At 46.4% G+C, this 24,042-nt stretch overlaps 9 protein-coding genes across 9 annotated transcripts; 5 read left to right on the top strand and 4 right to left on the bottom strand.

The window, feature by feature from the left end:
• Positions 1–1,455: 1,455 nt before the first annotated feature.
• Positions 1,456–3,287, top strand: AOL_s00083g427 (uncharacterized protein; the record flags this gene model as incomplete). Its single annotated transcript, XM_011125606.1, has 2 exons — positions 1,456–2,765; positions 2,840–3,287. The coding sequence occupies 2 exons, from the start codon at positions 1,456–1,458 to the stop codon at positions 3,285–3,287; spliced, it is 1,758 nt and encodes a 585-aa protein (XP_011123908.1).
• A 658-nt stretch (positions 3,288–3,945) lies between these two features.
• AOL_s00083g426 (uncharacterized protein) lies at positions 3,946–4,882 on the bottom strand (the record flags this gene model as incomplete). Its single annotated transcript, XM_011125605.1, has 2 exons — positions 3,946–4,171; positions 4,242–4,882. 2 exons carry the CDS (start codon positions 4,880–4,882, stop codon positions 3,946–3,948), a joined length of 867 nt encoding a protein of 288 aa, XP_011123907.1.
• Positions 4,883–7,344: 2,462 nt separating this feature from the next.
• AOL_s00083g425 (uncharacterized protein) lies at positions 7,345–8,820 on the top strand (the record flags this gene model as incomplete). Its single annotated transcript, XM_011125604.1, has 3 exons — positions 7,345–7,909; positions 8,035–8,111; positions 8,197–8,820. 3 exons carry the CDS (start codon positions 7,345–7,347, stop codon positions 8,818–8,820), a joined length of 1,266 nt encoding a protein of 421 aa, XP_011123906.1.
• An 828-nt stretch (positions 8,821–9,648) lies between these two features.
• Positions 9,649–12,285, top strand: AOL_s00083g424 (uncharacterized protein; the record flags this gene model as incomplete). The annotated part of the gene is made up of 1 exon (XM_011125603.1): positions 9,649–12,285. One exon carries the CDS (start codon positions 9,649–9,651, stop codon positions 12,283–12,285), a length of 2,637 nt encoding a protein of 878 aa, XP_011123905.1.
• Positions 12,286–12,762: 477 nt separating this feature from the next.
• On the top strand, positions 12,763–14,287 carry AOL_s00083g423 (uncharacterized protein; the record flags this gene model as incomplete). The annotated part of the gene is made up of 3 exons (XM_011125602.1): positions 12,763–12,880; positions 12,947–13,070; positions 13,174–14,287. 3 exons carry the CDS (start codon positions 12,763–12,765, stop codon positions 14,285–14,287), a joined length of 1,356 nt encoding a protein of 451 aa, XP_011123904.1.
• A 357-nt stretch (positions 14,288–14,644) lies between these two features.
• Positions 14,645–16,498, bottom strand: AOL_s00083g422 (uncharacterized protein; the record flags this gene model as incomplete). The annotated part of the gene is made up of 5 exons (XM_011125601.1): positions 14,645–15,137; positions 15,203–15,559; positions 15,638–15,779; positions 15,851–16,121; positions 16,268–16,498. The coding sequence occupies 5 exons, from the start codon at positions 16,496–16,498 to the stop codon at positions 14,645–14,647; spliced, it is 1,494 nt and encodes a 497-aa protein (XP_011123903.1).
• A 618-nt stretch (positions 16,499–17,116) lies between these two features.
• On the top strand, positions 17,117–17,741 carry AOL_s00083g421 (uncharacterized protein; the record flags this gene model as incomplete). The annotated part of the gene is made up of 2 exons (XM_011125600.1): positions 17,117–17,202; positions 17,363–17,741. 2 exons carry the CDS (start codon positions 17,117–17,119, stop codon positions 17,739–17,741), a joined length of 465 nt encoding a protein of 154 aa, XP_011123902.1.
• A 639-nt stretch (positions 17,742–18,380) lies between these two features.
• Positions 18,381–19,167, bottom strand: AOL_s00083g420 (uncharacterized protein; the record flags this gene model as incomplete). Its single annotated transcript, XM_011125599.1, has 4 exons — positions 18,381–18,489; positions 18,561–18,682; positions 18,839–18,963; positions 19,131–19,167. The coding sequence occupies 4 exons, from the start codon at positions 19,165–19,167 to the stop codon at positions 18,381–18,383; spliced, it is 393 nt and encodes a 130-aa protein (XP_011123901.1).
• A 1,395-nt stretch (positions 19,168–20,562) lies between these two features.
• Positions 20,563–22,532, bottom strand: AOL_s00083g419 (uncharacterized protein; the record flags this gene model as incomplete). The annotated part of the gene is made up of 6 exons (XM_011125598.1): positions 20,563–21,707; positions 21,784–22,062; positions 22,164–22,247; positions 22,318–22,326; positions 22,383–22,427; positions 22,502–22,532. 6 exons carry the CDS (start codon positions 22,530–22,532, stop codon positions 20,563–20,565), a joined length of 1,593 nt encoding a protein of 530 aa, XP_011123900.1.
• Positions 22,533–24,042: the final 1,510 nt, after the last annotated feature.

The following is a 24,042-nucleotide window of genomic DNA, read 5'->3' as shown; positions in this document are numbered from 1 at the left end:
AATTTTCAGTATGAGAAGGCTACATGAATCTCAAAAATATTTATTCACTTCAGTCCATCCGCGACGATGCATCCTTATATACATCGACCTACGAGGTATCACTGAATATAATTTTAGTCATAGAGAACACCCAGAGGGATGACACAGAGTTGGAGAATACCCGCGCGCGCAAGCTAGAAAAATTTTTTTTAGAGCCTCAAGCTGCAGATTATCATTCTCTACGTATAGTATCGTGGGGCTCCACACAATGTCGGCCCCACAGCCTCACAGGCTGCAGCATAATGTTGGACAGGTTTTCGGGCCCTCGTTCTTCATAGGCAAAATGTATTGGCTGATTCTGCAGGACTCGAAGGCGAAAATACCACATATAGATAAAGATCGGTGGACCGGGGCCCTGTCTTTCTACTCCAACATTCCGTGTGATATTTTTGGCCAGCTGCCAAGCAAGGCAGTTACACGAAAGGATGGGAAAGTTTGGTGAATTCAGTGCGATTCAGGTGCATGAAACATGAACAGAGTGGTCCACAAAATTCAAGAAAAAAGGAACAAGGTGACTGTGCATGTGGATTCTGCATGGTTGTTTCCCATAACGTTAGTACTTGCCGGGTACCCAGGCTGATATTCGGTACCTGGAGCCTTGCCGAAGATCAAGCACAGGTATTGGCGAAATGTTGACTTTGTGACTACAAACAGGGAACCTTCGAAGTGCGATCGGGAAGCAAGTGCGATTTTCGAGGCTGCGATTCCAAATATTCAGCCTGGACACTGGCGGACGAATAAGAATCGAGGTTTGTACCTTGTCGGTGGAGTAGATACCAGCCGCAAACCCGTTGGATACCTTGAACACAAGTCGTGACGTCTATGAGAAGCTAGAAGTCTTGGGAACACACCTAAGAGGTATATGGAAAAGCCTTTTTGTCGGATTTTTCGACTGAGCAACGGCCCGGCAAATTCCATTCCGTTCGGAGGCTCTATATCTGTACCTCGAATGGGGCTGTGCATGAACGAGTGAACCATACCCGGAGCTCCATTGTTTTTTAGAGAGCTTATCCATGTAGACTAACTGAGGCTGTTGATATAGATCTCCGTGTGGTAGGTTGTGCGTTGTTTGGTGTTGAAGGTCAAACGCGAACTGAAGGATTTCAAGATCCCGCGATAGCTGCCATTGCGCAAGATATTGATAAATGAATACCAGACTTCTTTCTTCATGTTTTACCTACTGAAGCAGTTACCTAGTGACTTGTATCTTCTTCAGTATTTACTGTCGCCTTGTACTCACTAACGGGTGCAAATGCGGACTTGCAATTGACCTAATTTGACTTCGTTATGTAATTTGAATTTGTATGCAATTGAAAGAGAAGTTTCTTCAACATCTTTGAATCAGCATCGCCAATTCAATTACCCTTTACCAGCCAACAGCCAACAGTTAACAGGCTAACATATTATGGCGCCACAATGTCCGCCCTCAGAGCCACTCGACGTCTTCTGACCGCGGCAGTTCCCGGTAGAACATCCAGACCATCATCATTATCATCGTCATCATCATCATTAATACTAACCACTCATAACCGTACCCGTCTCCTCCATCTCAAAGACCGAACCACCCTCAGAACCTTCAACTCAACCGCCTCCCTTCAAAAAGTCACAAAACGTGAAGACTCACACGAAGAAAAAGACAATCAACCATCAATTTCGTCCCAATTCGAAAAAAAATCCAATACTAGATCCACCGCTGCAAAATCTCGCCTCCGTCAGGCCGCCAATGTCGGTGACCGTAACAAAAACCCCACCGTGGGGTCCAACGACGACGGCAAACTCCCCGCACAAATATGTACCGCATACTGCACTGCTGAAAAGTACAACCTTATACAATGTAATTCTTTACTCAAGTCTGGAGGTTACGTTCCAGATCCTCTATCGACCGGTCTAGGAGAGGAGGTTATCCATCTACGACTCCCATTGCCACCTCAGGCCTACAGACAGTTTCCGAAACTAGGTGCCGATAGTTATGGTGATATATTTATATTCCCTTCCGGGAATATCGTGTCTTGGGGGATCCCCGAAGCGGTCATTACTGCTGTTGCAGCGTTGATCAGACCCGCGGCGGAGAATCCACATTCGACCACAGAGACTGAGACGTTGGAATTCGTGGAAGATCCCAATCGGCATACTAGCTTCCTACGCGGAGATATCATAATGATTGGCACGGGGATTAATAAAAAACTGGACGATGAACATCATCATCCACTTATCAACATCGGCAGCATTGATTCAATCGGCACAACATTAAATGAGCGAAAAGTTGTATGGCAAGAAGACGAAGAAGAAGGTTCACGGCATCAGAATACTCCTACAGTTCTTGCGAAAATTGCGTTTTCGTCCGGAATGGCGAGGTCGACGAAGTTGGCGGTTTTGGAAGAGATGTTGGAGAATTATATCGAGTCGACATCAATGATACCTGAGTTGTTAAGCCAAGGATCGCGACTACCATTCACAAGAAGCTTTATCCTTCGTAAAACAGGCGAATTGTTGAGTTTCAGAGCCAGATTGAATCTCTACTCTGAATTGACCGATAACTTGCCGGATATATTCTGGGATTCGAGGAAAGAGCTTGGGTTGGAAGGTTATTATGAAAGCATCGGAAGAGAATTGGACGTCGGGGTTAGGATTCGCAAGTTGAACGAAAAGCTTGATTATGCGAGCGAGATGGCAGCTGTACTGAGAGAAAGGTTGAGCGAACGGCATGGTTTAGTTTTGGAGTGGATGTAAGTCTTCTTTTACCCTATTCAAAGGAACTCGTTTACATGAATGCGAATACTAAGTAATATGGCTTGTATAGGATCATAATCCTCATTACAATCGAAGTTGGTTTCGAGATCCTACATCTCTGGAAAGATAGCAAAACGGAACAACGGTGGGAGGAAGAGATGGCCCAAGAGTATCCTCCCCAGCGACAAGGCTACCCTCCTCCTGCTCCTCCATCACCCCAACAGCACCCGCAATATCCAGGATACCCTCGGTACGACCACCATCAACATCATTTACACCGACACCCACCATACCAACATCACCCAGGGTACCAATCATCTTATCCTCCAATACCACAAACCCCATATCAACAACAACTTAGTTATCATACGCCCCCCGCTAATGAACCCTTAAGAAAAATGGACGATGTCGATACAGCTATAGCATTATTGGATGTTATAATCTCAAGGATTACTTCAGAGGAACGGGAGAGAGGAAGGAAGGAAAGACAAACGAAACAAGAAGAGGATGATGAGTAAAGGTCCTCTATAGGAGCTAGTAGTTGCATACTATGTAATCTAAGAGTCGTTTTGTAAGATATATGATGGCCGGGTGTTAAAATACCAAAATCTCCTATTAACATCAGCAAGGCCTATTTCTCAAGATCAAAATATTGTCTTAAAACTCTCCGTCGGGTTGGGCCTCCGAGTCCGAGTCCGAGGTTACACCAAGTCACGGTTTACTAGAGATCTACGGTGCTCCCATGGGCGAAAAGCAAAATTTTGCAATTAATTCACGCCTAAGATAACACCGCAAGGCTAGCTTGTTTACAACTGTAATTCATGTGATTAGACGGTAGAACACTCGTGGGGGCGCGCGTAATATATCACGTAATGTATTCTAAAATCCTAGATGATATCAATCTGCACCGGCTGTCTAGCCTTTATCGTACATGTGATCCTAAAATGAAAAGAAATAAAACACCCCCAAAAAGTCAACGAGTGGACGGACCAGGCGTCCAGAATCAATTGGTACCAAAAGCGTCGAGCAGATTGGTAGGTAGGTACTAGGTAGGTCGTGGAGTCATTAATACTCATTACAAACGTTCACCTCTAGAGAAACAGAGAAGAAGAAGAAAAGTGTCCTAGAGCCGCCCTTGTCTCGTCGCCAGACTCCTCAACTGTGGAGCCGCCCCCTTCACAACAAACTCTCACCAAGAGCACATCTAACCAAGCTACATCCAGTTCTTACAGTCTCCGCGACCTGCCAAGTATCTGGTCCACCATCCTGTGCCAAAATGCTGGGGTTGACTTCCACGAGATCCATGGCGACCAGTCTGCCTGTCTGGTGAACAGCTTCGCAGATGAAGTCACCCTCACGGAGGGTCAGACCGCCTCTAACGGGTGTGCCGGTGGATGGAGCGCTAAAAAAAGTATTACACTCGTTAGCACAGCGTTTTAAAGCATATTTAGGGTGATATTAGAGAAACGCACTGTGCAGGATCGCAAGCATCGACATCAAAGCTCAAATGAATGGGAGTATCATCTCCAATATACTCCAAAGCCATATCAACCACTCGCCCGATTCCGTAACGATCGATATCGTGCATTGAGAAGGCCTTGATCTTGTTTTCTCTCAGAATCTTCTTCTCGCCTGAATCTACATCTCGGAGACCGATATACACCAGCTTATCAACTGGAATGCGGTCTTCCTCCTTAAGCCAGCCGAATATATCGTGCGAACACAGACCAGTGAGGAAAGCAACGGGCATGCCGTGTATATTTCCAGAAGGAGAAGATTTGTATGTGTTAATGTCAGCATGGGCGTCAACCCAGATTACAGCGAGAGGCTTGTTAAGTCTCTCCCTAATCGCTTTGGAAACACCAGAGATACTGCCGATGGCGATCGAATGGTCACCACCGAGAGTCAAGACGAGTCTTCCCTGGGAAGCGTGTTCGTATGTCTGAGTGTGAAGTTTGTGGTTGACGTTTGAGCAGCTCTGAGGGCGCTTCATGTTATCGACTGTGGGGTCATCGGAGAGAATTTCGGTTTCATAGGAGTGGATGGTATTATCGAAGTGGATTGTGTATCCTAGCTCTGACTTAACCTCGTTGAGAAGACCGGATTCAATCATGGCCTTTGGGCCTCCGTCAACACCGGCTTTGGGCTGTTTAGGTTAAGATGCACGGTTAGTATGCATGACGTTGAGCCTTTTGCAGTTAGTTAGGGGAGCAGCTTGATTTACCTGACCACCACTGAAGGCAACGGCAACGACACCGAGTTCATTTTCAGAAGTAAGGAATTTGGATGACACTGGAGTAGAAGACATATTGATGATGAGTAAAGTGCAATCGACTTGGTAAAATAATATAAGGGAATGTTGTGAAGGAGAGGCGATATGTACTTGTTCTTGTTGGTGTATCGAAGAGGAATTCAATGGCAACTGGCAACTGGGGGTTGGCGGTGAATTATATATTTTTTGGAGACGGACGTCTGGAACCTGGAAACAGAGTTCACATCAGCACCCAAACAGTCACCATGCTTGCATTGCATTGCAGATTCTGATCTCGAAGACAGCGTTGCAGTCAAGTTGCATATACAAAACAGGAAAGCCGCCGGACACATCAGCTGCAGCGCTCCTGACATAAGATCTGATAAATTTTTATCAGGGCTAGCAAGGGTGGAAAATTTTTATCAGATCTAATCTGAAGAAAATTAAAAAGAGAAACCAGGGAAGAGTCGGGAAAAGGCCGCATGTAGCCATTCAAAGTGTTAATTACGCTTTCGCAGGTTTGGTGACATCTTTGATGCTTGGTGAAGCGACAGCCGAAGTCCAGCTGCCACTGTTGGCTTAGGCATCCGGAAATGGGTTCTTCCAACCCCGACCTGGCCTGGCATGCAGGCTGCAGAAGCGGGTCGCAGGAATCGCCCCCATGCAGCGGAGAATAGCTATTACTGGGCAGCATCATAGACACATGAGCAGATCACTGTGTGATACCGTGGGGGAAATGTTCGCCTTGTCACATTCTTGGAACGTGCAGAATTGCCATTGCAGTTGCGTTTGCGATTTTCGTGACACCAATCGGACATATATAATACAATCAAGAGATCAGGACTTACGGCTTGTATCGGTACAAGGTTGACTCGGAGATTGTTGGTATCTTGGGGGGTTAGAAGGGAATTATAAGGCTTTTTAAATTCGGGATATATAGTAGGTAGGTATAAGGCTGGATTGCTCGCAAGTACTTTGTACTTTCAAGTCGAATATCGATCGGGATATGGAATTCGAATTTGAAGAAGAAGATATGAATTCCATTTATCTTCGAAGGGAAACCCGTCCAGCTTAAATAGTCGTTCCCGTCATGACCTGGCCTGCTAACATCATTCGTGGCCGCGGAATCTGACTCGAATTCCTTATCTGTTAACCGTCACTACCCATCTGCGGTACGAAAAGGAAAAAGAGCTCGCATTGTCCTTCTTCCAAGCCCCTTTCAAGAAAGGCTGCAGGCATCACTGCATCGATTCGGAGTGTGGTGGAAAAGGTTTCAATGGTATTCGGTTGAAGTTGTTTTTAGGGGAAGAGCGAGTACTTGTATCCCACAGATATGAAGCAAGAATCGCGTACACTTGAACTTAGGGGAAATGGAGACCGGGAGCTTTATAACAAGTGACCGACTAGGAAGATAATGTGTGTCAACGATTGAGTTAGTACGTAAGAGCTCCGGCTGACTAGGGTCAGATGATCGATGATAGGGCCCTTTAGTCCAAGGAAGTTACTTGAGAGACTTTTTTTTGTCTTTCCTTCTGGGGTTCAGCGAGAAAAGACAGGATATGGTATGCATTTCGTTATCACAATCCCTGGCTGCTTAGGTGGTTAGGCCCAGTAGGGTACGTAGTTTCACACAGGTACCAGGTGTGAGCTGCCGCAGATACAGCCGCCGAAAGGGAAGGTCGATGCCGTGTATTTTGCAATGGAGAGATGGAGCTAGAGCCTTGAGCGGTTAGTATTTAGCTGGGCTGCATGAGATGAGATGAGATATCGATGCGAGTTCTAACATCTCGATGTTCGGTTCGATCAGGATGCATTGGTGTCCCATTATAATTATTAATTATACGATAATGGTACCACAGAGCCAATTGAAGAGAACGGTGTATTCGACAATGCGCCCATTCGTTAAATTATAGATGAATGAATGAAGGAGTAAGCTGAAGTAGGTATCATGAATCCAGCCGATGAATGAATGAATGAAAATGGGAAGAGAGGTTAGCCTAAGCCTGGGAGCTGTTGACTATGCTATCCTGTGCCCAATCCCTGCTGGAACAACCCGACAACACATTTTCGACCACAGTCCGCCTCTGGTCAGGCCCTCCACCTTTATTCTTGCCATTAAACGCTTGTGAATCTAATCGGTTACACTGCGCTGGATGGGAGGCGAGGAGCAATATCGAGCACATAAGCTTTGTTACCTCTGAAATAAAGTTGCCTGATAGCACCTTCCACTCTCTCTTTTTTATCATCAAGCTACATTTTCGGATTAAAATATTCTTCTTCGGCACCAGATTTCTTTTACCAATATACATACACCATTATGAATCATGGAGGACGGCGCCTCCCAGCCAGGGACACCAGCCGTCGAGATTCTACGTCCCGAGTTACCAACTGGCGACAGTCACGAAAATCATATCTTTAATACAAATCCAGTCCTCTCCCTGGCTGACATCTTCCGTCACATTACTGCTAAAGCTGCAGGGATAGATATCAACCATTCCGACCCGGATACCCTTCCTGATGGTTGGTTACAGGCATCGTCTAGTATCTTCAAAGCCGATGTTGATAACAAGTACCTCGAGCCATTCGAGTACTCCGGCCACAAAATCTCAGTGTTAAATCTCGTGTACGCTCTGCTTACCTATGGCCTACAACCAAACATCCTTGCCCTGGAATTGCTGAAGAAGACGTTGAAGAGTCGATCGGTCAGAGAGTTGATGAGGGCGTATTTCAGGATGAATGGGAAGCCAATGAATGACCAAGATTTACAACTTCAGTTGAAGATAAATCATACGTGGGAAGATGTTGTAGACGGTCTGTTTGAAGTCGTTGCATTTAGACACGAGATGAGAATATGGGCGAGGAGATACTTCGCTGGACTCCTTGTGCCGAGTAAGCTACCTTCTTTCCCTTGCTTAAACATGAGATATCAATGATTTGAACGCTCTTTTTGCCAGTATAAAAATATTTATTCAGTCTTTTGTATCAATTTCGTAAACTGACTTTGATGGTTTTAGTGGTGGCAGCGAAGGGCACACCGTCAAGCAATGGGACTGCAACCGGTAATAGGACACAGGCGGCCTTACGGGAGCTGGTAATTCACCCACCCCCTTCACGTAGCAATAACGAATTAAAGGACCAGGAGAATCATAGGCTAATGATTTGGCGGCGATATACAGTGTTTGAAACGGGATGGCCATATGACGGTCATAGGACGGGTCTGGAACCGGTTTTGGCCAAAGGATGTCGTCCCACCACCTCGAACCGAGCTATGGGACTACGGTGCCTTAAAGGCTTGTCATATCATACCTCAAGGTTCACCGGAGAGTCTGAATCTACGAGAACTCCTTATAAACTTCTCGGGCGACTCGTTTATAGTGGATATGATCAATCATACGAGCAACGCACTCATGCTGACGACGCAGTTCCACAGCTCGTTTCGAAGGTTCGAGTGGTCTATTGAAGCCAAGCTTGTGGACGAGTCTAAGAATGATAACGACAATTGGATTTATGTTTTTAGAAAGTTCAACCCTTATCTACCGAGAGCTTTGGACCAGCATGCTGACGGGGAGGAGGTATTCTTTGGGGGGAAAGATGGGAATATACCGAGCCCGAACCCAGAACTACTGAATGTTTATACGGCATTGGCAAAAGTTGCGAATGCATCCGGAGCAGCGGAAGCGATAGATCTAATCTTACGGGACGAAGAAGAGATAAGAGAGAGAGGTCTAACAGGGAGAACGTGGGGGAAAGTTGGGCAGAACTATCTTGTTCGGCAGCTAGAGCGGCTGCCCACCGAATGAATTTAATTTAATTATTCAATTTGTAAATTTACCTTAAAGTTGTTAAGTTTATAAAAAAAAAAATACTTAAATATAATATCAGAACTCATTACTTTCTAGATTTCTCCGATCGATATCAATCAAGTCTAACCGTTTTTTTTGTCCTGTAACCGATCTTCGAGTTATTCGGGCTAATGGTATACTAATATTAAGATTACTTGGTTAATTGGCGGTGGATGTTTTGTATTGTATTGCACAGCCTCAACTAAGCATCCAACCGCCGCGCCGTTGCAACCACGCCTGGTCGTTCCAAGGAACATTCGAAACCCACGAGACCCCTGCCACACCATTCTATTTGAGTCGTATTATACTAATTGCCTGTATACTTCTGGTGGAGTCCTCAAGTGGGTGCTGGGTCTTCAATTTAAAGATCCTTCAGCAGCCGGGTTATTACTTATAACTATTGCACGCAGCACAGTGACAGATCTGACACCCCGTTCCTGACCTGTCCGCCCCAGCCCGGCCGGTGTCACTTCGCTCCTTCTTCCCCCCCTTACTCCCACTTCATATCAACTTCAACCTCAACCTCAACCTCAACCTCATTGTGGTCATCATCTTACAACCTCAACCTCCCTCGAACTCGCATCTTACATATACACTCCCTGATCGCCGCCTGGTAGGACAACTGTAACACTAAACATGTCAAACATGCAATGCTTCATTCGACAGCTCTAACGTCAGCTTCAAGTACTGGTACTTCCTGCCCGATGCCCCCCGCTAACCACTTACGCTACGACTGGTAATACAATATCGACCACTACTACTCCCCACTAGTCTAAAACCGCATCGATGACGAGCACAACATATGCTGCCAACGGCTTCCACGAGCCCTTTACCACGCCCCAAAAACAAAAACGCTACAGTACATCGACCACAGCTTCTGTTGGCACGAATACCGAAAAACCCGATGCGGCTCTTCGTGCTGCTACTTTGAGCTTTTCTCCTCCCTTCAGCCGCCAACCTTCTGATGAAGCATCGTCATCAGCTGCTACCTCCAAGACAAACGGTACCGCTTTGATCGCTGCGCGAGTCATCGGTACCGGCAATTCTTCGCCAAGATCAGTAGCGCAGAACCCCTCCGACCATAGAAGAAGTCTCTCTAGGAACTCCAGTTTTGACCTGCTGGCCTCTTCTAATGTCCATGGCGGATCGCTGAAAGCCGCCCAGTTGAGTGTCAGCAGGTCTCCTTCCTCTGGATCCGGCGCCGTGTCGCGTGCGAAATCTTACAACGAACTTGGCCCTGCATCCCTCAAATCCGAACGGTCCTATTCTGAAGATGCATCTTCCGTGTATACACCCATCGACGGTTCCCTAATTGCTGCGAAGCTGAGCGCTGCAAGAAAGGATAGTACGAAGGGACTGCCCGTTCAGACGGCCGTTGCTTCGAAGAGGAACGACATATCACCACCGAGCTTACTTGCTGCCGGACTCGCTGTTTCAAGGTCTACTACACCGGGTACTATGGCGAATACCCGACCAGAGCGCGACCAGGAACCGGATATCCTGCCCCCCGCAGGGTCTGTCAATGAGGCGAAGAAGAAGTTTCTACAGCAAATTGATGCGGCTGAAGGTGGGCTCGACAATCCCGTTCGTGGCCGGAGGAGCCTCGAAGGGCCTATGAAGTCGAAAAATTCGGGGACTTTTTTTGATACGCCCCCGACCAGTACAGTCAACATATCGCCGCTTTCTGCAGCGAAGCTAGCTGTTCAGCATTCTGGAAGAAAGCCCGGCTCGGCCGGGCCGGGTCCCAAAGTATCGAAACCTCGACAGCCTTCTCCCATAAAGAAAGAAATCAAGCGTGATATTACTCCGACAACAGCTCCGGCTGTTGCCCAGGCCCCCACGCCAGTCGCCCCACCACCGAAGCCTGCGATCTTGAAGAAGCCGACAATACAAAACATCAAAATTACACAGACACCTCTCTCATCGACAATTCCTACATCCCCCAAGCCTGCACCCAAACCCGTGGCTCTGAAGAAGCTCACTACCCAAGAAACAGGCACACCCCCTCCACAGCCGATAAAACCGCTGCCGAGAAAGACGCGACCTCCTAACAGAACTAGGTCATCAAATTCCGATGCTGCTTCTCCAACATCAATTAGTCCGAAGACGACTACTCCAGTGGAAACGCTGCTATCCCCGAAGGCTCCTATAATAGAGGAACCTACAGAGAAAGCGACAGCACCTCCTCCACCCCTTCCTCGGGGCACAAAACCCCCTGCCGAAACTCCTAAGCCAGTTGAGCCAGCGCCTACTCGGCGGGACCCTCGCTTGATGGGCTTCAATACTGTCAAGCTACCTCCACCAACCAACAACCAGTCAATTGTCGAACCAACCAAACCATCGCCCGTGAAGGCAAGCCCCACACCGCAATCACCTGTAAGACAGGTCGTGCCTTCCCTTCCTCCGAAGCCTACATCACCTATCAAAGTATTCGAGCACGCACGAGCAGCAGAAGTACCCATCAAGAAACCAAAGCCTGAGTTACCCAGGTCAAAGACGTTTGTAGATTCGATTGTTGCACGACAACCACAATCCTTATATAATGTTAAAGAGAAGAATGTATCCTCATCCACCGTTTCGTTGCTGCCACCACCTACTGCGACCGCGACTTACAAAATCCCATCCACGTCTAAATCCGCCCAGCCACTGCGACCGAACCTCACCGGACCGGATTCGACGCGCCCCTCGGTGCGTCCAACACCTAGTTGGCGGGATGATACATATGATGTTCTTCCTGTGGAAGGGGTTATTCGACCTTCTCACACCGGGGACTCGCTCCATCACGCTATCCTTGCATCTTCGCTAGCATCCTCCCGCGCGGTGTCCCCTGTGAAATCCAACCCTATCCCACTGCCACCTCGCCCTAGTGGCGGATTGCGCACTACGATGCGAAGTCCAGAAAAATCGCAAGACCGAGATAGTTCCCCACAGAAAAAGAGCCATAATATCCTCGGCAAGAAGCACCCGAACAAACATAATGAAGGAGCCCGAAAACGATGGCGAGAATTCGTCACTGAGAAAGAAAGGAAGCGATACGAGGGCCTCTGGGCCGCAAACCGTGGATTGTACCTCACCGAAAAGATGTTCGAGGGTAGACCGGATGCTCAGGGGAAGAAACTACACCAGGATGCCGTATGTGCTATTGTAGTGAAGGATCTGTGGGCTCGCAGCAGGTTGCCTGTTGATATTTTGGAACAGGTGTGGGAGCTCGTAGATAGAGGCCCTAAACCGAAGTGGTGGCTGACGAGGGACGAATTTATCATGGGGCTTTGGTTGATCGATCAGAGCTTGAAAGGGAGGAAGTTACCTGGAAAGGTTCAAGATGGGACATGGGAGAGCGTAAGGAGGATGGGGATCGTGCTCAAGCCATATGAGGAATTGGGCTTGAAAGAGAAGAAGGAGAAGAAAGTAAAGAAACGGTAGTTCCATTTCTTTCTAGAAATACTTCTCATGTAGAATATACTCGTCTTGAGGCGATCTGCCCGTATTTGAGCGTCGGTTTGGCAGGCAAGTTCATGGATGGAAAAAACGGTTTGGATTGTTACTCACGCGATAGATAGCGAACCTTGTGATTCTTTGGATATATTCTCCTGGATAATACTTTACTATGATAGTAGAATAATAATTAATATTTCTTGATCAAAATTTTTTTTTCGAAAAGCAACTATCTCAAGATCCGTCTTTGATTTAGTTTGGTGAAGTTAAAGTTGAAGGTGGTGATTTACACTGCCGCACTTGAACCAGAAGCCGCAGCTGCCGCAATGGGGCATATGCACGTTGACAAGCGAATATATTTTTTTGCGACAGCTTCGATCTGATCTTTAAATTCTCTACACAACTTCAACCAACTTAGATCTTGCTATATTACTTACTACCACCGCCACCATTCACTTACCCACCATGACCACAGACTTCGCCTCTCTCGGGGTCAAACCATGGCTTGTCACATCTCTCGGGGCCATGGCGATAAAGCGCCCGACGCCCATTCAAGCAGCTTGTATTCCTGAAATCCTCAAAGGTACGTTGGCTAGAACCTTTCACACGACTTCAGTAGATATATCAACTGACGGTGACACTTCAATAGGGAAAAATTGTATTGGTGGATCGCGTACAGGTTCCGGAAAAACAGTAGCCTTTGCAGTTCCAATCCTTCAAATGTGGGCTCAAGACCCGTTCGGTGTCTTTGCGCTCATCCTCACGCCTACGAGGTACGTCTCCAACTCCACTACACTTCCACCAACAGAATGAAAAGAAGAAGGGAAAAACAACAAAAGGAAGCCTCTAGCTAATATAATCATATGTGGTACATAGAGAACTAGCGCTCCAACTAGCCGAACAATTCACCGCCCTCGGTTCCCCCCAAAACCTCAAACTCAGTCTCATAATCGGCGGCGTCGACATGCGCACCCAAGCAATCTCCCTCTCTCAAAAGCCACACGTCGTAATCGCCACCCCTGGCCGACTAGCAGACCACATCCGATCTTCGGGCGCCGACACAATCGCCGGTTTACGTCGCGTAAGAGTCGTGGTGATGGACGAAGCAGATCGATTACTCGATGAAGGATTCGCAGAGGAACTGGTAGAATGTTTAAGCGTCGTTCCCGACCAATTTGGGGACAAAACCAAGGGAATACCCGCTAGACAGACTTTATTGTTTACAGCTACTGTAACGGAAAGTGTTAGAGCTTTGAAGGAAGGTGAAGGTCGTGCTAGGGAGAAAGGTGGGAGGGAGGTATTCATCAGTGAGATCGATACTGATTCTCTCGCCGTGCCACCAACATTACACCAAACCTATATATTTAAACCGTCGACAGTTCATCTGGCTTTCTTGCATACTTTACTTTCCACACCGGGGAATATCAAAAAATCGACGATAATATTTACGAATAAAAAGACTACGGCGCAGTTACTTTCTCATACGTTAAAGCCGTTGGGGCACAGAGTTACGCCATTGCATTCTGACTTATCGCAACGAGAACGGACGGATTCGTTGGGGAGATTTAGAGCTGGTGCTGCGAGGATACTTATTGCTACGGATGTGGCGGGTAGAGGTCTTGATATTCCTGAAGTGGAGTTGGTGATAAATTTTGATGTTCCAAGGGATCCGGATGATTATATTCATAGGATCGGAAGAACAGCTAGAGCTGGGAAGAAAGGTGAAAGTTTGACATTTGTGGATGAGAAGGATGTGCTATTGATTAAGGCTATTGAAGAAAGGGTTGGGAGGGAGATGGTGGAGTATAAGGAGGAGGAAGGTGTTAGTTTGGAAGGGAGAGTGGTAAGGGAGGAGTTGAAGAAGGTCAGTGAGGCGAAGAGGGTGGCGATGTTGAATATTGAAGAAGGCAGAGATGAGAAGGGAAGGAAGAAAGGAGGGAAGAGACGACTGGAGACTGGCGAGGAGGGCAGGGGGAAGAGGGTGCGGTAGACTCTGTATAAGTCTTGAAGCTTTCAGGGCCTCCATCACCATCATCACCCCCACGGACTTAGCGTGTAGAGCCCAATTTTGGATTGGAGTTTTTAGCGTGTGTATAAAAGTTTTTGTCGTCTATATATAAGGTATTGTATTATTGTAGAATAGATAATGGCGTTTGGAAGGTATACAATATCATTCGCATCATCATCGTCGTCGTCGTCGTCGTCGTCGTCGTCGTATCTAAAACTCTATACAGAATTCATATAATGATAGCTAATTCGCTCACTCCGAGACGAGGAATATTCTTTATACCCAGACGCCGGTAATATGAAAAAGATACCACGAATCCTTGATGGAAACCGGTACCATTTACTTGCTTTCCAAGCCATCCGCTACCTTCTCTGTCACGATATCCTTTTCATCCCCCTTTTGCGTCCCCTCTTCTTCTTCCTCATCACTCTCGCCTCCAATCTGCAACATCTCTAACTCCTGTGGCGTAATTTCTTTCGGCATTTGGACTTCCTTCTTGACTTCCTCAATCTCGGTTTCTTCTTCCTCCTCTTTCTCTGCATTTCCATCCAAGCTCGTTTTAAATTCCTCCCCTGCATTCCCTTCCTTTAACACCAAAGGAATATCCACACTCTCCAAAACTAATACTTCACTAACCACATCCCCTTCCTTTGGTAAAGCCCAATCGGGTAGGGGTGTCTCATACGACCACTTCCCCTCCACACAATTATACTTTTTCGCATGCAAGTATATTCCCAATTCATGAGCTCCAGGATCAGTATACAGCGGCGTATCGCATATACTGCACGTCTCGCCCGACATTCTCTCAGCCTTTCGCTTTTCATAATCCGCTCTAATTAATAAATCTCTATTAGTCCATCCCGTTCGGAAATTATGGTAATGTGCGTGGAAACATACACCAACTCATCATGATAAGCCACCGCTTCCGCAACTTCTTCTTTCCCCATTCTCGACAATCTAGTAATGATATCCTCATCATCACCCTCCCCACCAACCCCTAAATTCGGGCCGAAAACCTTTCTGTTACAATAAATCGGATCATTCGCAATCGGATGGCCTAAGAATTGCAAATGAACTCGGATTTGATGTGTTCTCCCGGTGAATGGTAGGCATTGTACCACACTATAACCCTTTGTGGGGTTATATGACCGTCGGCGGAAGAGGGTTTTGGCGTGTTTGCCGTTGGCTTTTACACGATTTAGACCAAGCTTTGGGGAGATTGCTAGGATAGGTTGTTCGACTACTACATCGCCTCTATAATTTACCCGGTTAGTTATAGGTTTTGATATATACTGGGGTAGAAAGGATAGGGGGGGTTTGTTTAGAACATACTCTGGGAATTCGCCTTTAACCATAGCTACGTACTCCTTTTTGATAGTACGAGTCTGTAGCTGTAACATCATACTCTTTGAGGCTTCTTTGGTCTTTGCGATGAACATTAGTCCGGACGTAAGCCTATCCAAGCGGTTACACGCTATCTCAACCGCCACAATTAGTCTTTTCTTCCTTTTCTTTGATATAAAGGAATTCCTATAGAGAACATACGCATAGGATTCCACCCCCCTCTTTCAAACCTCATGATCTCCACAACACTGTTATAATGATACCTCCCGGCAGGGTGAACAGGCATCCCGGCAGGTTTGTTAATAACAATCATATCATCTGTTTCACAGACTATTGTTACCGGTTTATCGGTGACGGGAGGTTCATGGCGGTGAAGAGTGTGGGTTACTATATCCCCGTTTCGAATGATTTGATCGAGTGAATGAGTAGGGACTCCGTTGATTGATATCATTCCTGTCAAGACGGCGTTTTTCTATATCATTCTCAATCCATCTGGACGAAATTAGTAAATCGGTTCCTTTTTTAAAAAAATTAATTTTTTTGCAAAATATAATATTTTACTATATGAGGTATTCGAGCAATCCGAATTAAAAAAATTTGTTGAAGGAACTCACGGACATAATACTCTTGAGGACGATCTCTAAACTCCGTTCCATATATTTCAAAAATGGTTTTATTCCGCCATCGTTCTTTACAGAAGGTATTATAGGTGTAATGGTAGGGTTTCACACGTCTCATCCCGCCCTCGAAGTACCATGGTGGAATCGATGGGTTCGCCGGAGTTATAGCTACAGCTGGAGGCTGAGTGGTGGATTCGGACTCCGGTGGGGTGGCAGCAGCAGCAGCCATTTTGTATAGCTGTAGAGCGAGTGCGGGGGGTTGTCGGACGAGCAGCGACAGGGTGGGGTTGCGGGGGAAGGTTAACAGTTTGGGTGGAATAGAAACAGGCGGTGAATATCGATACCAGATTGGAGGATCTGTATCTTTTCCCTGAAGGCCCGTTACTGCTTTGGTTGATGTATTGGTTAATATAAGAGAGTGAGAGAGAGTGTGTGTGGATAGAGTATTGATATGATGTTAATATATGACTCGATTCTTAAGATCTCAAGTGGAAGGGATTTTTTGTTGTTGCGCCGACCAAAATGCAACATTTTACTTCTTTTTTTTTTTTGGTCAAGTCGACCTGCGATGCCCTTGCAGTGCAGTTGCTGTGGAGAAACGACAGCCGAGGTTCAATTCTCATTCCTGGCCTGGTCTGGTCCTGGGTATCGATACCGTTATATAAGTTACACCGAGGCCTCTCTAAGCTATCTCTCTCTGCTCGAAAAGAAAATTTGGTAAAGTTATCATACGGAAATCCCACTTATAGCTCTTATTCTGCTTTAAGACATCCTGAACACCCGGTATTCATTGCGTTCAGGTTTACGTTTGGCTGCAGCTGCAATAATCGATATCACCAAAGTCACCATGGCGTTAAAAGCGCGCTTGCGCCAGCACTACAAGTATTTCCTGAACAACTTCCAAACGCGATGGTCTGATAACGATCAATACGGGTACTGCCTCCTTCCTCCTTGATGTCTTATCCCAATAAGTATTGTTTCACTACCACTTAGTCAAGAAGCATATATATACAAAAGAGAAGAAAAAAGCAGCACATTAATATACCGGTACTAATATAAACCCATCTTAAATATCATTTTTTCTACTTAACAGCCACGTAAATAATGCCATCTACTACCACTACTACGACACAATCATAAACCAATACCTCACCACAAAATGCTCCTTAGTCCCCACGAAATCCGCATCAATAGGACTTTGCGTCCATTCGTCAAGCGATTACTTCAAACCCGTCGAGTTTCCGAATACGCTAGATCTAGCACTTGCTGTCACAAAACTGGGGAAATCGAGTGTTACGTATGAAATCGGGGTGTTCGAGTCCGGGAAGGATGAGGTTTGCGCTGTGGGGAAGTTTGTACACGTCTTTGTGGATAGTGAGGGGAGGAGACCGGTGGGGATTCAAGGAGACATTAGAAGAGGGTTGGGGGAGTTGCTTGTTGATCATGAGAAGGGAAATGGGGCGAAGTTATAGATATCATTCTTATTCTTCATGAATTCAGGATAGTCTAGTCTAGCTTATGGCTTTTGCTGTTCTCACGAAGGGTAGTGTTCCTTTTCTTCTTGTTCTTCTTGTTCTTCTTGTTCTTCTTCCTTTTGTATTAATGTGGGACGCTTTTTTCTTTTTGATCTCATTTCGAACATTGGAATAGTCTTCTATTAGCGGATAGTGTAGGATAAATGTCTAAGGGTTCGCCCTTTTTTTTGAGGAATACAAAGGTATCGAGGTATGTGTGTGGTGACAGTAGTAAGACTTCCCATCCGGACGAAAAGAGAAAAAAAAAGGGTAAAAAAAGTGACCCTTGGAGGAATGTGAGTGTGAGTGCGTGTGTCAATCCGAATCCTCGAGCCTCGAGCCTCAAGACCAGGAATTGTGTGCCGGAGTTCCCAATTATATAAGAAAATGCGTAAGAGTAATAAAAAGGAAAAAAAGCTGAACAAGATGGGAACGATACAAAGCCGTGACAAAGACACCGTGGGAAAAATGTACACGAGAGAGAGAGGTTTTAGGTGGGAGGAGGAGGGTGGGAGGAAAGGCGTAATGGTATTTCGTAAATAAAGGTCGGGTACATGAGAAAAACGGGAAAAAAACGACTTAAGCAAAGCGATATGCTTATACGTCGGTGGTGACTCTGCCCTTTGGATTTGTGACCTTGACACCGAGAGCCTTGGCCTTGGCGACGATTTCGATCCTCTTTCTCGAGCTGACGGCGTGGGAGATCCTAGAACAATTATATTAGTATGAGTATCAAGGACTATATTGAATTTACTGTTGTCGGTGAAAGGGACATACTCGGCAGCGAAGGTGTGGTTGTGCATGAGAAGGAGATCAACATCGTTGACGTTGTGGACAAGGAAAGCCTTGTGGCCGGAAGGCGTCATGTGTCTGGTCTTCTTGTTGGATCCGTAACCGATCTATTCACCCAAAGATTCCGTATATTAGCGTCCTATTCCTCTCTTCTCAGATCGTTGCATAATTTTCCATCACAATAGAAGACCTTGGATCAAGCTCCGTAGTCTCTCTCCTTGCGTTCCTTCTCTTCCCTAGAATAGAATCGGTAGGTAGTGTACCTTTGGCATAGCGGCCTGTCCCTTGAACCGTCTTCGGACACGGTTATCGATACCCTTTGGTTTTCTCCATGAAGCGTCGACGCACTTGAAGCGGTCCGACTGGTGTCGGTTGAACCTCTTCTTGTCTGTATAGTCCCAATTTCAATCCGTCAGCATTTCTGTTCTCCTTTGGTCATAATCCCAATTCTCCCGTATTTCCATCTATTCAAGATTTCCAAATCTAGCTCCTTCCCTCCCTCTCTTTTCCGCCTCTTTGCTTCCATCCAGTTCTTGTCGGGAGTGTGCTACATACGCTTCTTGACGATTGGGACGTGCTTGACGGTAGTCATCTTTAAGAACAAAAAATTGAGCCGTTAGCCTTGTTTGATTCGGTTTTATGGAATTTCAAAAGGTCGATGCGATCTCAAAAATGTCGAGAGGTATGGTAATACCTTGAATTATATTCTATTTCTTCTGGTCGGAGGAGAAGGGTGTCGATGGTTTTGCTGGGCGGGATTGGTCGTGATATGCTGGGTGTCGATTTGGGAGGCGGAAATAGAATTTCGTTGTGGACCAGGCACTTTCTGGGCCACCACACGCAAATTTTGGGTCTTGGCACGGATGAGGGTTTTGAGCCCTCGTCTGGGAAGATATCCACATCCGGAAGGTTGGGCTTAGACAAACGCTCCGGTTTCAACGTCAAGACAACACACGACTCTTTCATCTTTCAACACACCTCCAATCATATCCAGAGCCAGGATTTTATACATTTTCAACTCGATGAAACAGCAGTATTACACATAATATTAGATAAAGAAAAATAATGTGTGTGTGAAAGTGGAGATCGAATACTGTACTAAATTATTACTATAATGCACTATCAAGGTATCATAATAATAATAGAAGGAAAGGAAAGGGAATGAACTTTTTATAACAACGTGCAACATAACAGGAAGAATTAGGAGCCGCACCGAAGGGACCTCGAAAGCCAGAAAATCATACACTCTTGCACCGCTCATGCCCTCCCTTCCCAAATGCACAAATTGAAACTACGAAACGGTAACCCAGAATGAAGAAGATGGACCAAGAATAGGTCGTTAACAAGTGAATAATAGCGATGTTAGGAAATGGTTGTTTTTCACTGGGAAACCGACCGTCGTCGTTTCAGGATATCAAAGACAACGAGCAGGGAGACGGAGCGGTAGAACGGAGAAAATCAAAACCAACAAGCATGAAAAGAATGCTTTTCTAGTACTACGAATTTTGGATAATTGATAATAATATCACACAATGAATAAAAAGGGGAATAAGGGGAAACACAAATGCATTTCGAAGAACATGACACTGGGCGTTAAAAACAGGATCGAGGTTCTTTTTTTTATCCTGCGTCCAACATAAAATATCATTCATACCGAGAAAAAAAAAAAAAAGGAACAGCAGACAACCCCTGATTCGCCTTTTGTGTAGTAAATGTGACTAAACAAAAAGATAAAAGGAAGAAAGAGATGTGGCCGAATGATAGGAGGAAGAGCTGATACGAAAGTGTACACTGTCACGACAATATACAAGGGACGTGCAGTGATGCCTTTGCAAGCCCAGTAGAAGGGAGCATGGACAGGGAGTTGGCGAGCCGTCAGTTTTAAAAAGAAGAGGGTGCGCTTTTGAGGTTATCATTATGTGAACAGGGAATGCGAATTTAGAATGATGTAACGGGGGTGGTATTAGACAAAGGCGTATCCAGACGTCTAAGCCTTTCCATTGGTACCGCGACCCCTCTTGACAGTGGACCAGCCTTCTTCGTCTTCAAGCTGCTTAGGAGTTTGGTCGCTAGGAAGGGAGACCTTAGGGGTAGCCTTGGCTGGTTGTTTTAGCTCTTCCTTGGTTTCGGTAGATTCTTCGGGGTCAAGCTCAGCTGGATTGATGTCGTCAGTGTTATTAGTAGCTGAGGCCCGTCGGAGAAGGTCAAAGCTGCGTGTGGCACTTGGAGTTTCGGGTTCTCCCTCTCCCCGAGCTTTCTTCTCTGCCTTTTCAGCCTTGGCGGCTTGAGCGGCAGCTTTCTTCTCTTCCTTCACTTTTTCATCCTTTGCTTTTCGTTCGGCGGTCTGCTTAGCTTTCTTTTCCTCTATTTCTTTCTCTCGGGCGCTGGTATCAATAGGGCGGGCAGCACCGAAGGGGTTTGCCTTGGCATCAGAATGGGATGCTGGCTGGTTGGCGTCAACTGGTAGAGCCTCACTTCTCTTCTTCAACTCAAGCTTTGGTCGGGTGTGGGGTGCACCGGGGCTTGGAGGTGGGACATAGCTTCCCTTCGGGCCGGAGGGTGGGTGAGCCCCCTTTGGTGGGTGAGCAGGAGAGGGTGGAGGGAGGGTTGGTGTTTGTGGTTGCGCCTTGTATTGCTCCTTCAGTTGTTCTTCTGGAATATCGGGTTTGGCTCCTCGGCGCCATTGAGTATCCTTCTCGGCGGCAGTGGGAACACGCTCTGGTGCTGGAGGTCTGTTGTACTCTCGTCGGGGGCGCTCAGTTCTCTCCGAACGCTCCTCGCCTTGGAGAGATGGCTGCCTTTCCCGGTCGAAAGGATTAACAGCGGGGGACCGTCTCCTGTCTCCACGGTCATGTCGCGGCGGGCGTCCTGATTCGGATTGTGTATCTGTTGGTGTTGGTGGTGGAAGAGGTCCCTTTCGCTCCCAGTTGTTGTAATCTCTGAACTTGCCATCGCCTTCATTGTGATGGCCGTATCCGCTGCCACGGCGGGAGAAATTGTCACCGCCAGACTCGCTGGCGTTATCGTTGTATCTACTGTTATTACGTCTCATGGGAGGGGCTTCAGCTGGTGGAAGAGGTCCAGTGCGGCGCCAGGTATCAACATTTGTGCGATCATCCGCTCGATCCTTTGCTATAGGTGTTTTATATTGCATATTAGCATTCGCTCCATGGTGTCCTTGGATTTTTGAAGGGTTTAAGCAACTTACGAGGATCAGCAACGCTGATTCTGACATTACGTTGACGAATTATTCCGTTGTTGAGGTCAAGGGCTTTCTTGAGGCCATCCAAGGTGTGAAATTCGACATAGCCGAATCCCTTAGGGCGGTCGCCAATTCTGTCACGAACAAGTCTCACATTTGAAATATCGCATTGAGCAAAGTATTCGGAGATGTCATCTTCGCTAGCATCGAAAGAGAGATTTCCGACGTGAGCTGTGAATGGTGGCTTAGTTGGCAGAGGAAGTTCGGGGCGACGAGAATACCCATCTTCGAGATTCAGGAAATTAGAGACCGGCCGTGACACAAAAAAAAAAGGAAAGAAGGAAAAAGGAAAGTAAGCAAAAAGGGAGATGCAGATGGATGCCTACCTGCTCCAGGTCCGCCGAAAGAGCCAGTACGACCGGAACTTCCATAGTCGTTACGGGAACGGTTGCCGTAACCAGTTCGCTCTCCTATAGAATTGTTAGGATGATGTTGGCTGGAATGCAGTGTTAGTGTCGGGACTAGGCTAAAATCACTCACCGCTAGAGGCTGTAGAGTCGGTTAGCAGCTGAAGGAACAACAAAATCTGATTGATGGAGACTTACGAATGGTGGGCATGTCCTCCATCTCATCGGCCCAAGACCCATATTCTTTACATTCATCGTCAGTTAGTATCGCCCCTGCCAGTTTAATATAGAGTATTCTATGTAGGATTTGAGCTTACGGTCATTGTTTAGGAAGTCACCCAAACTCATTTTCTTTTGATCTTTCTTTGGCCCTACATAGCAGATTGTATCATTAGAATATATTCTCTGAAAGCCCAATGTCGCATTGGCCAATACTACAAAGGACATCTGGAAACTGTCTAAGGTAGAGGATGGAAGAATATGACGACAACTTGAGGCCCTCAGGAACCGAGAGAATCCTGACGGCCTCGTGGCTGATATATATATTTTTTTCTTTTTTGGAAGGACACCTAAATGCGACGGTAGAGAGTTGGGAGGGAAATATCCTACCCATGATTGCGGTTGAGATTGGATATCGTCTACGGTAATGTGTAGTCGCAAGCGATCGAGATCAATTGGAGTTGTTCTGCGAAAACAATCCCAGATGGGATGGGCGGTTAGCAGGAGCTGAGGGAGCTGTTGGGAGCAAGGCCAGGCGACGGGAGCTTCGGAACTAACAGGTGAGAAGGTACGGTGACAGCTACGGGAAGCTTCCTGCAGATGTCTGAAGAGGGAGGAAAGGGAGAAGGAGGATGAGACAAAGCCGAAGGGTCGAAGCGACTGGACGGTGTCTCTAGGGGTTGGTGATGATGTGGTGATGAAGGTGATGATGATGATGGTGGTGGTGGTTAGATGCAGTCCTGGGTGTGGTGTGGTGTGGTTGTAGGCAGGATTGCTATTTGCAGGCAAAATTTTCTGGGTTTGTTCTTTTAGTGCCCCGTCCAGGCCTAACCTATTTTTTTATTTTTATTTTTTTTATTTTTTTTTATTTTCTTTATTTTTGGCCTGTGAAGGGATGCACTGTTACTGTTACTACACTAAAATACCGCTGACGGGTTTTGCGTTGTATTTGAGTTTGGTGGGGCAAACACATGTCCGATCACGGTGCCCGGTATCCCCGGTATCCCCGAGTCCATGCCCGGTGTGCCCCGGGGTTAACCTGCTCTTTCAACCACTCTGGCACAGTATTCACTCTGAGTAACCACAGAGTGGATAATATAAATACTAAATACCACTTATATAACTTTCAACCCCCCCGGAACCGGACACCTTCATACATTATACACTCTGTGTACTAAGTACATATATGAAGTACTTACTTAATGTGCTATGTAATGTAATAGTAAATCCCTCTGGTTATTGGTGGAGAGCGAGTGTCGCAGCCGTCGGGCAGCGGGATGAGATAAGACAAGCAGACAAGCGTCCCTCCCCCCGGTTCGGTCCCGATGTCATTCAGGGGAATGAATTCGAATAAAGAATAAGAGGAGCCTCTCACTTATATTAACGGACCGGGGTGATCGCAGCTAACAATTCTCCGTGCTGACAAAGGACACTTCCTCTTTTATATACTTAATCTATCGATTTCATAATTATCCCTATTCTTCTTCTTCTTCCACGCTTTTAAACTGGAGTACTTACTAGTGTCTCCTGACGGCCACTACTACGACTAGACTGCTACCATTAATATTACCAGTGCCGCTACAGCTACAACCCCTTCCTTCAGGTGCTTGGAGTTACGTTGGTTTGTCGACAGTGCATG

The sequence above is a fragment of the Orbilia oligospora genome, assembly GCF_000225545.1.
Source record: "Orbilia oligospora ATCC 24927 unplaced genomic scaffold scaffold00083, whole genome shotgun sequence".
Classification (NCBI taxonomy): domain Eukaryota; kingdom Fungi; phylum Ascomycota; class Orbiliomycetes; order Orbiliales; family Orbiliaceae; genus Orbilia; species Orbilia oligospora.
The sequence above is the reverse complement of the archived record's forward strand: the minus strand, read 5'-3'. Positions and strand labels throughout refer to the sequence as shown.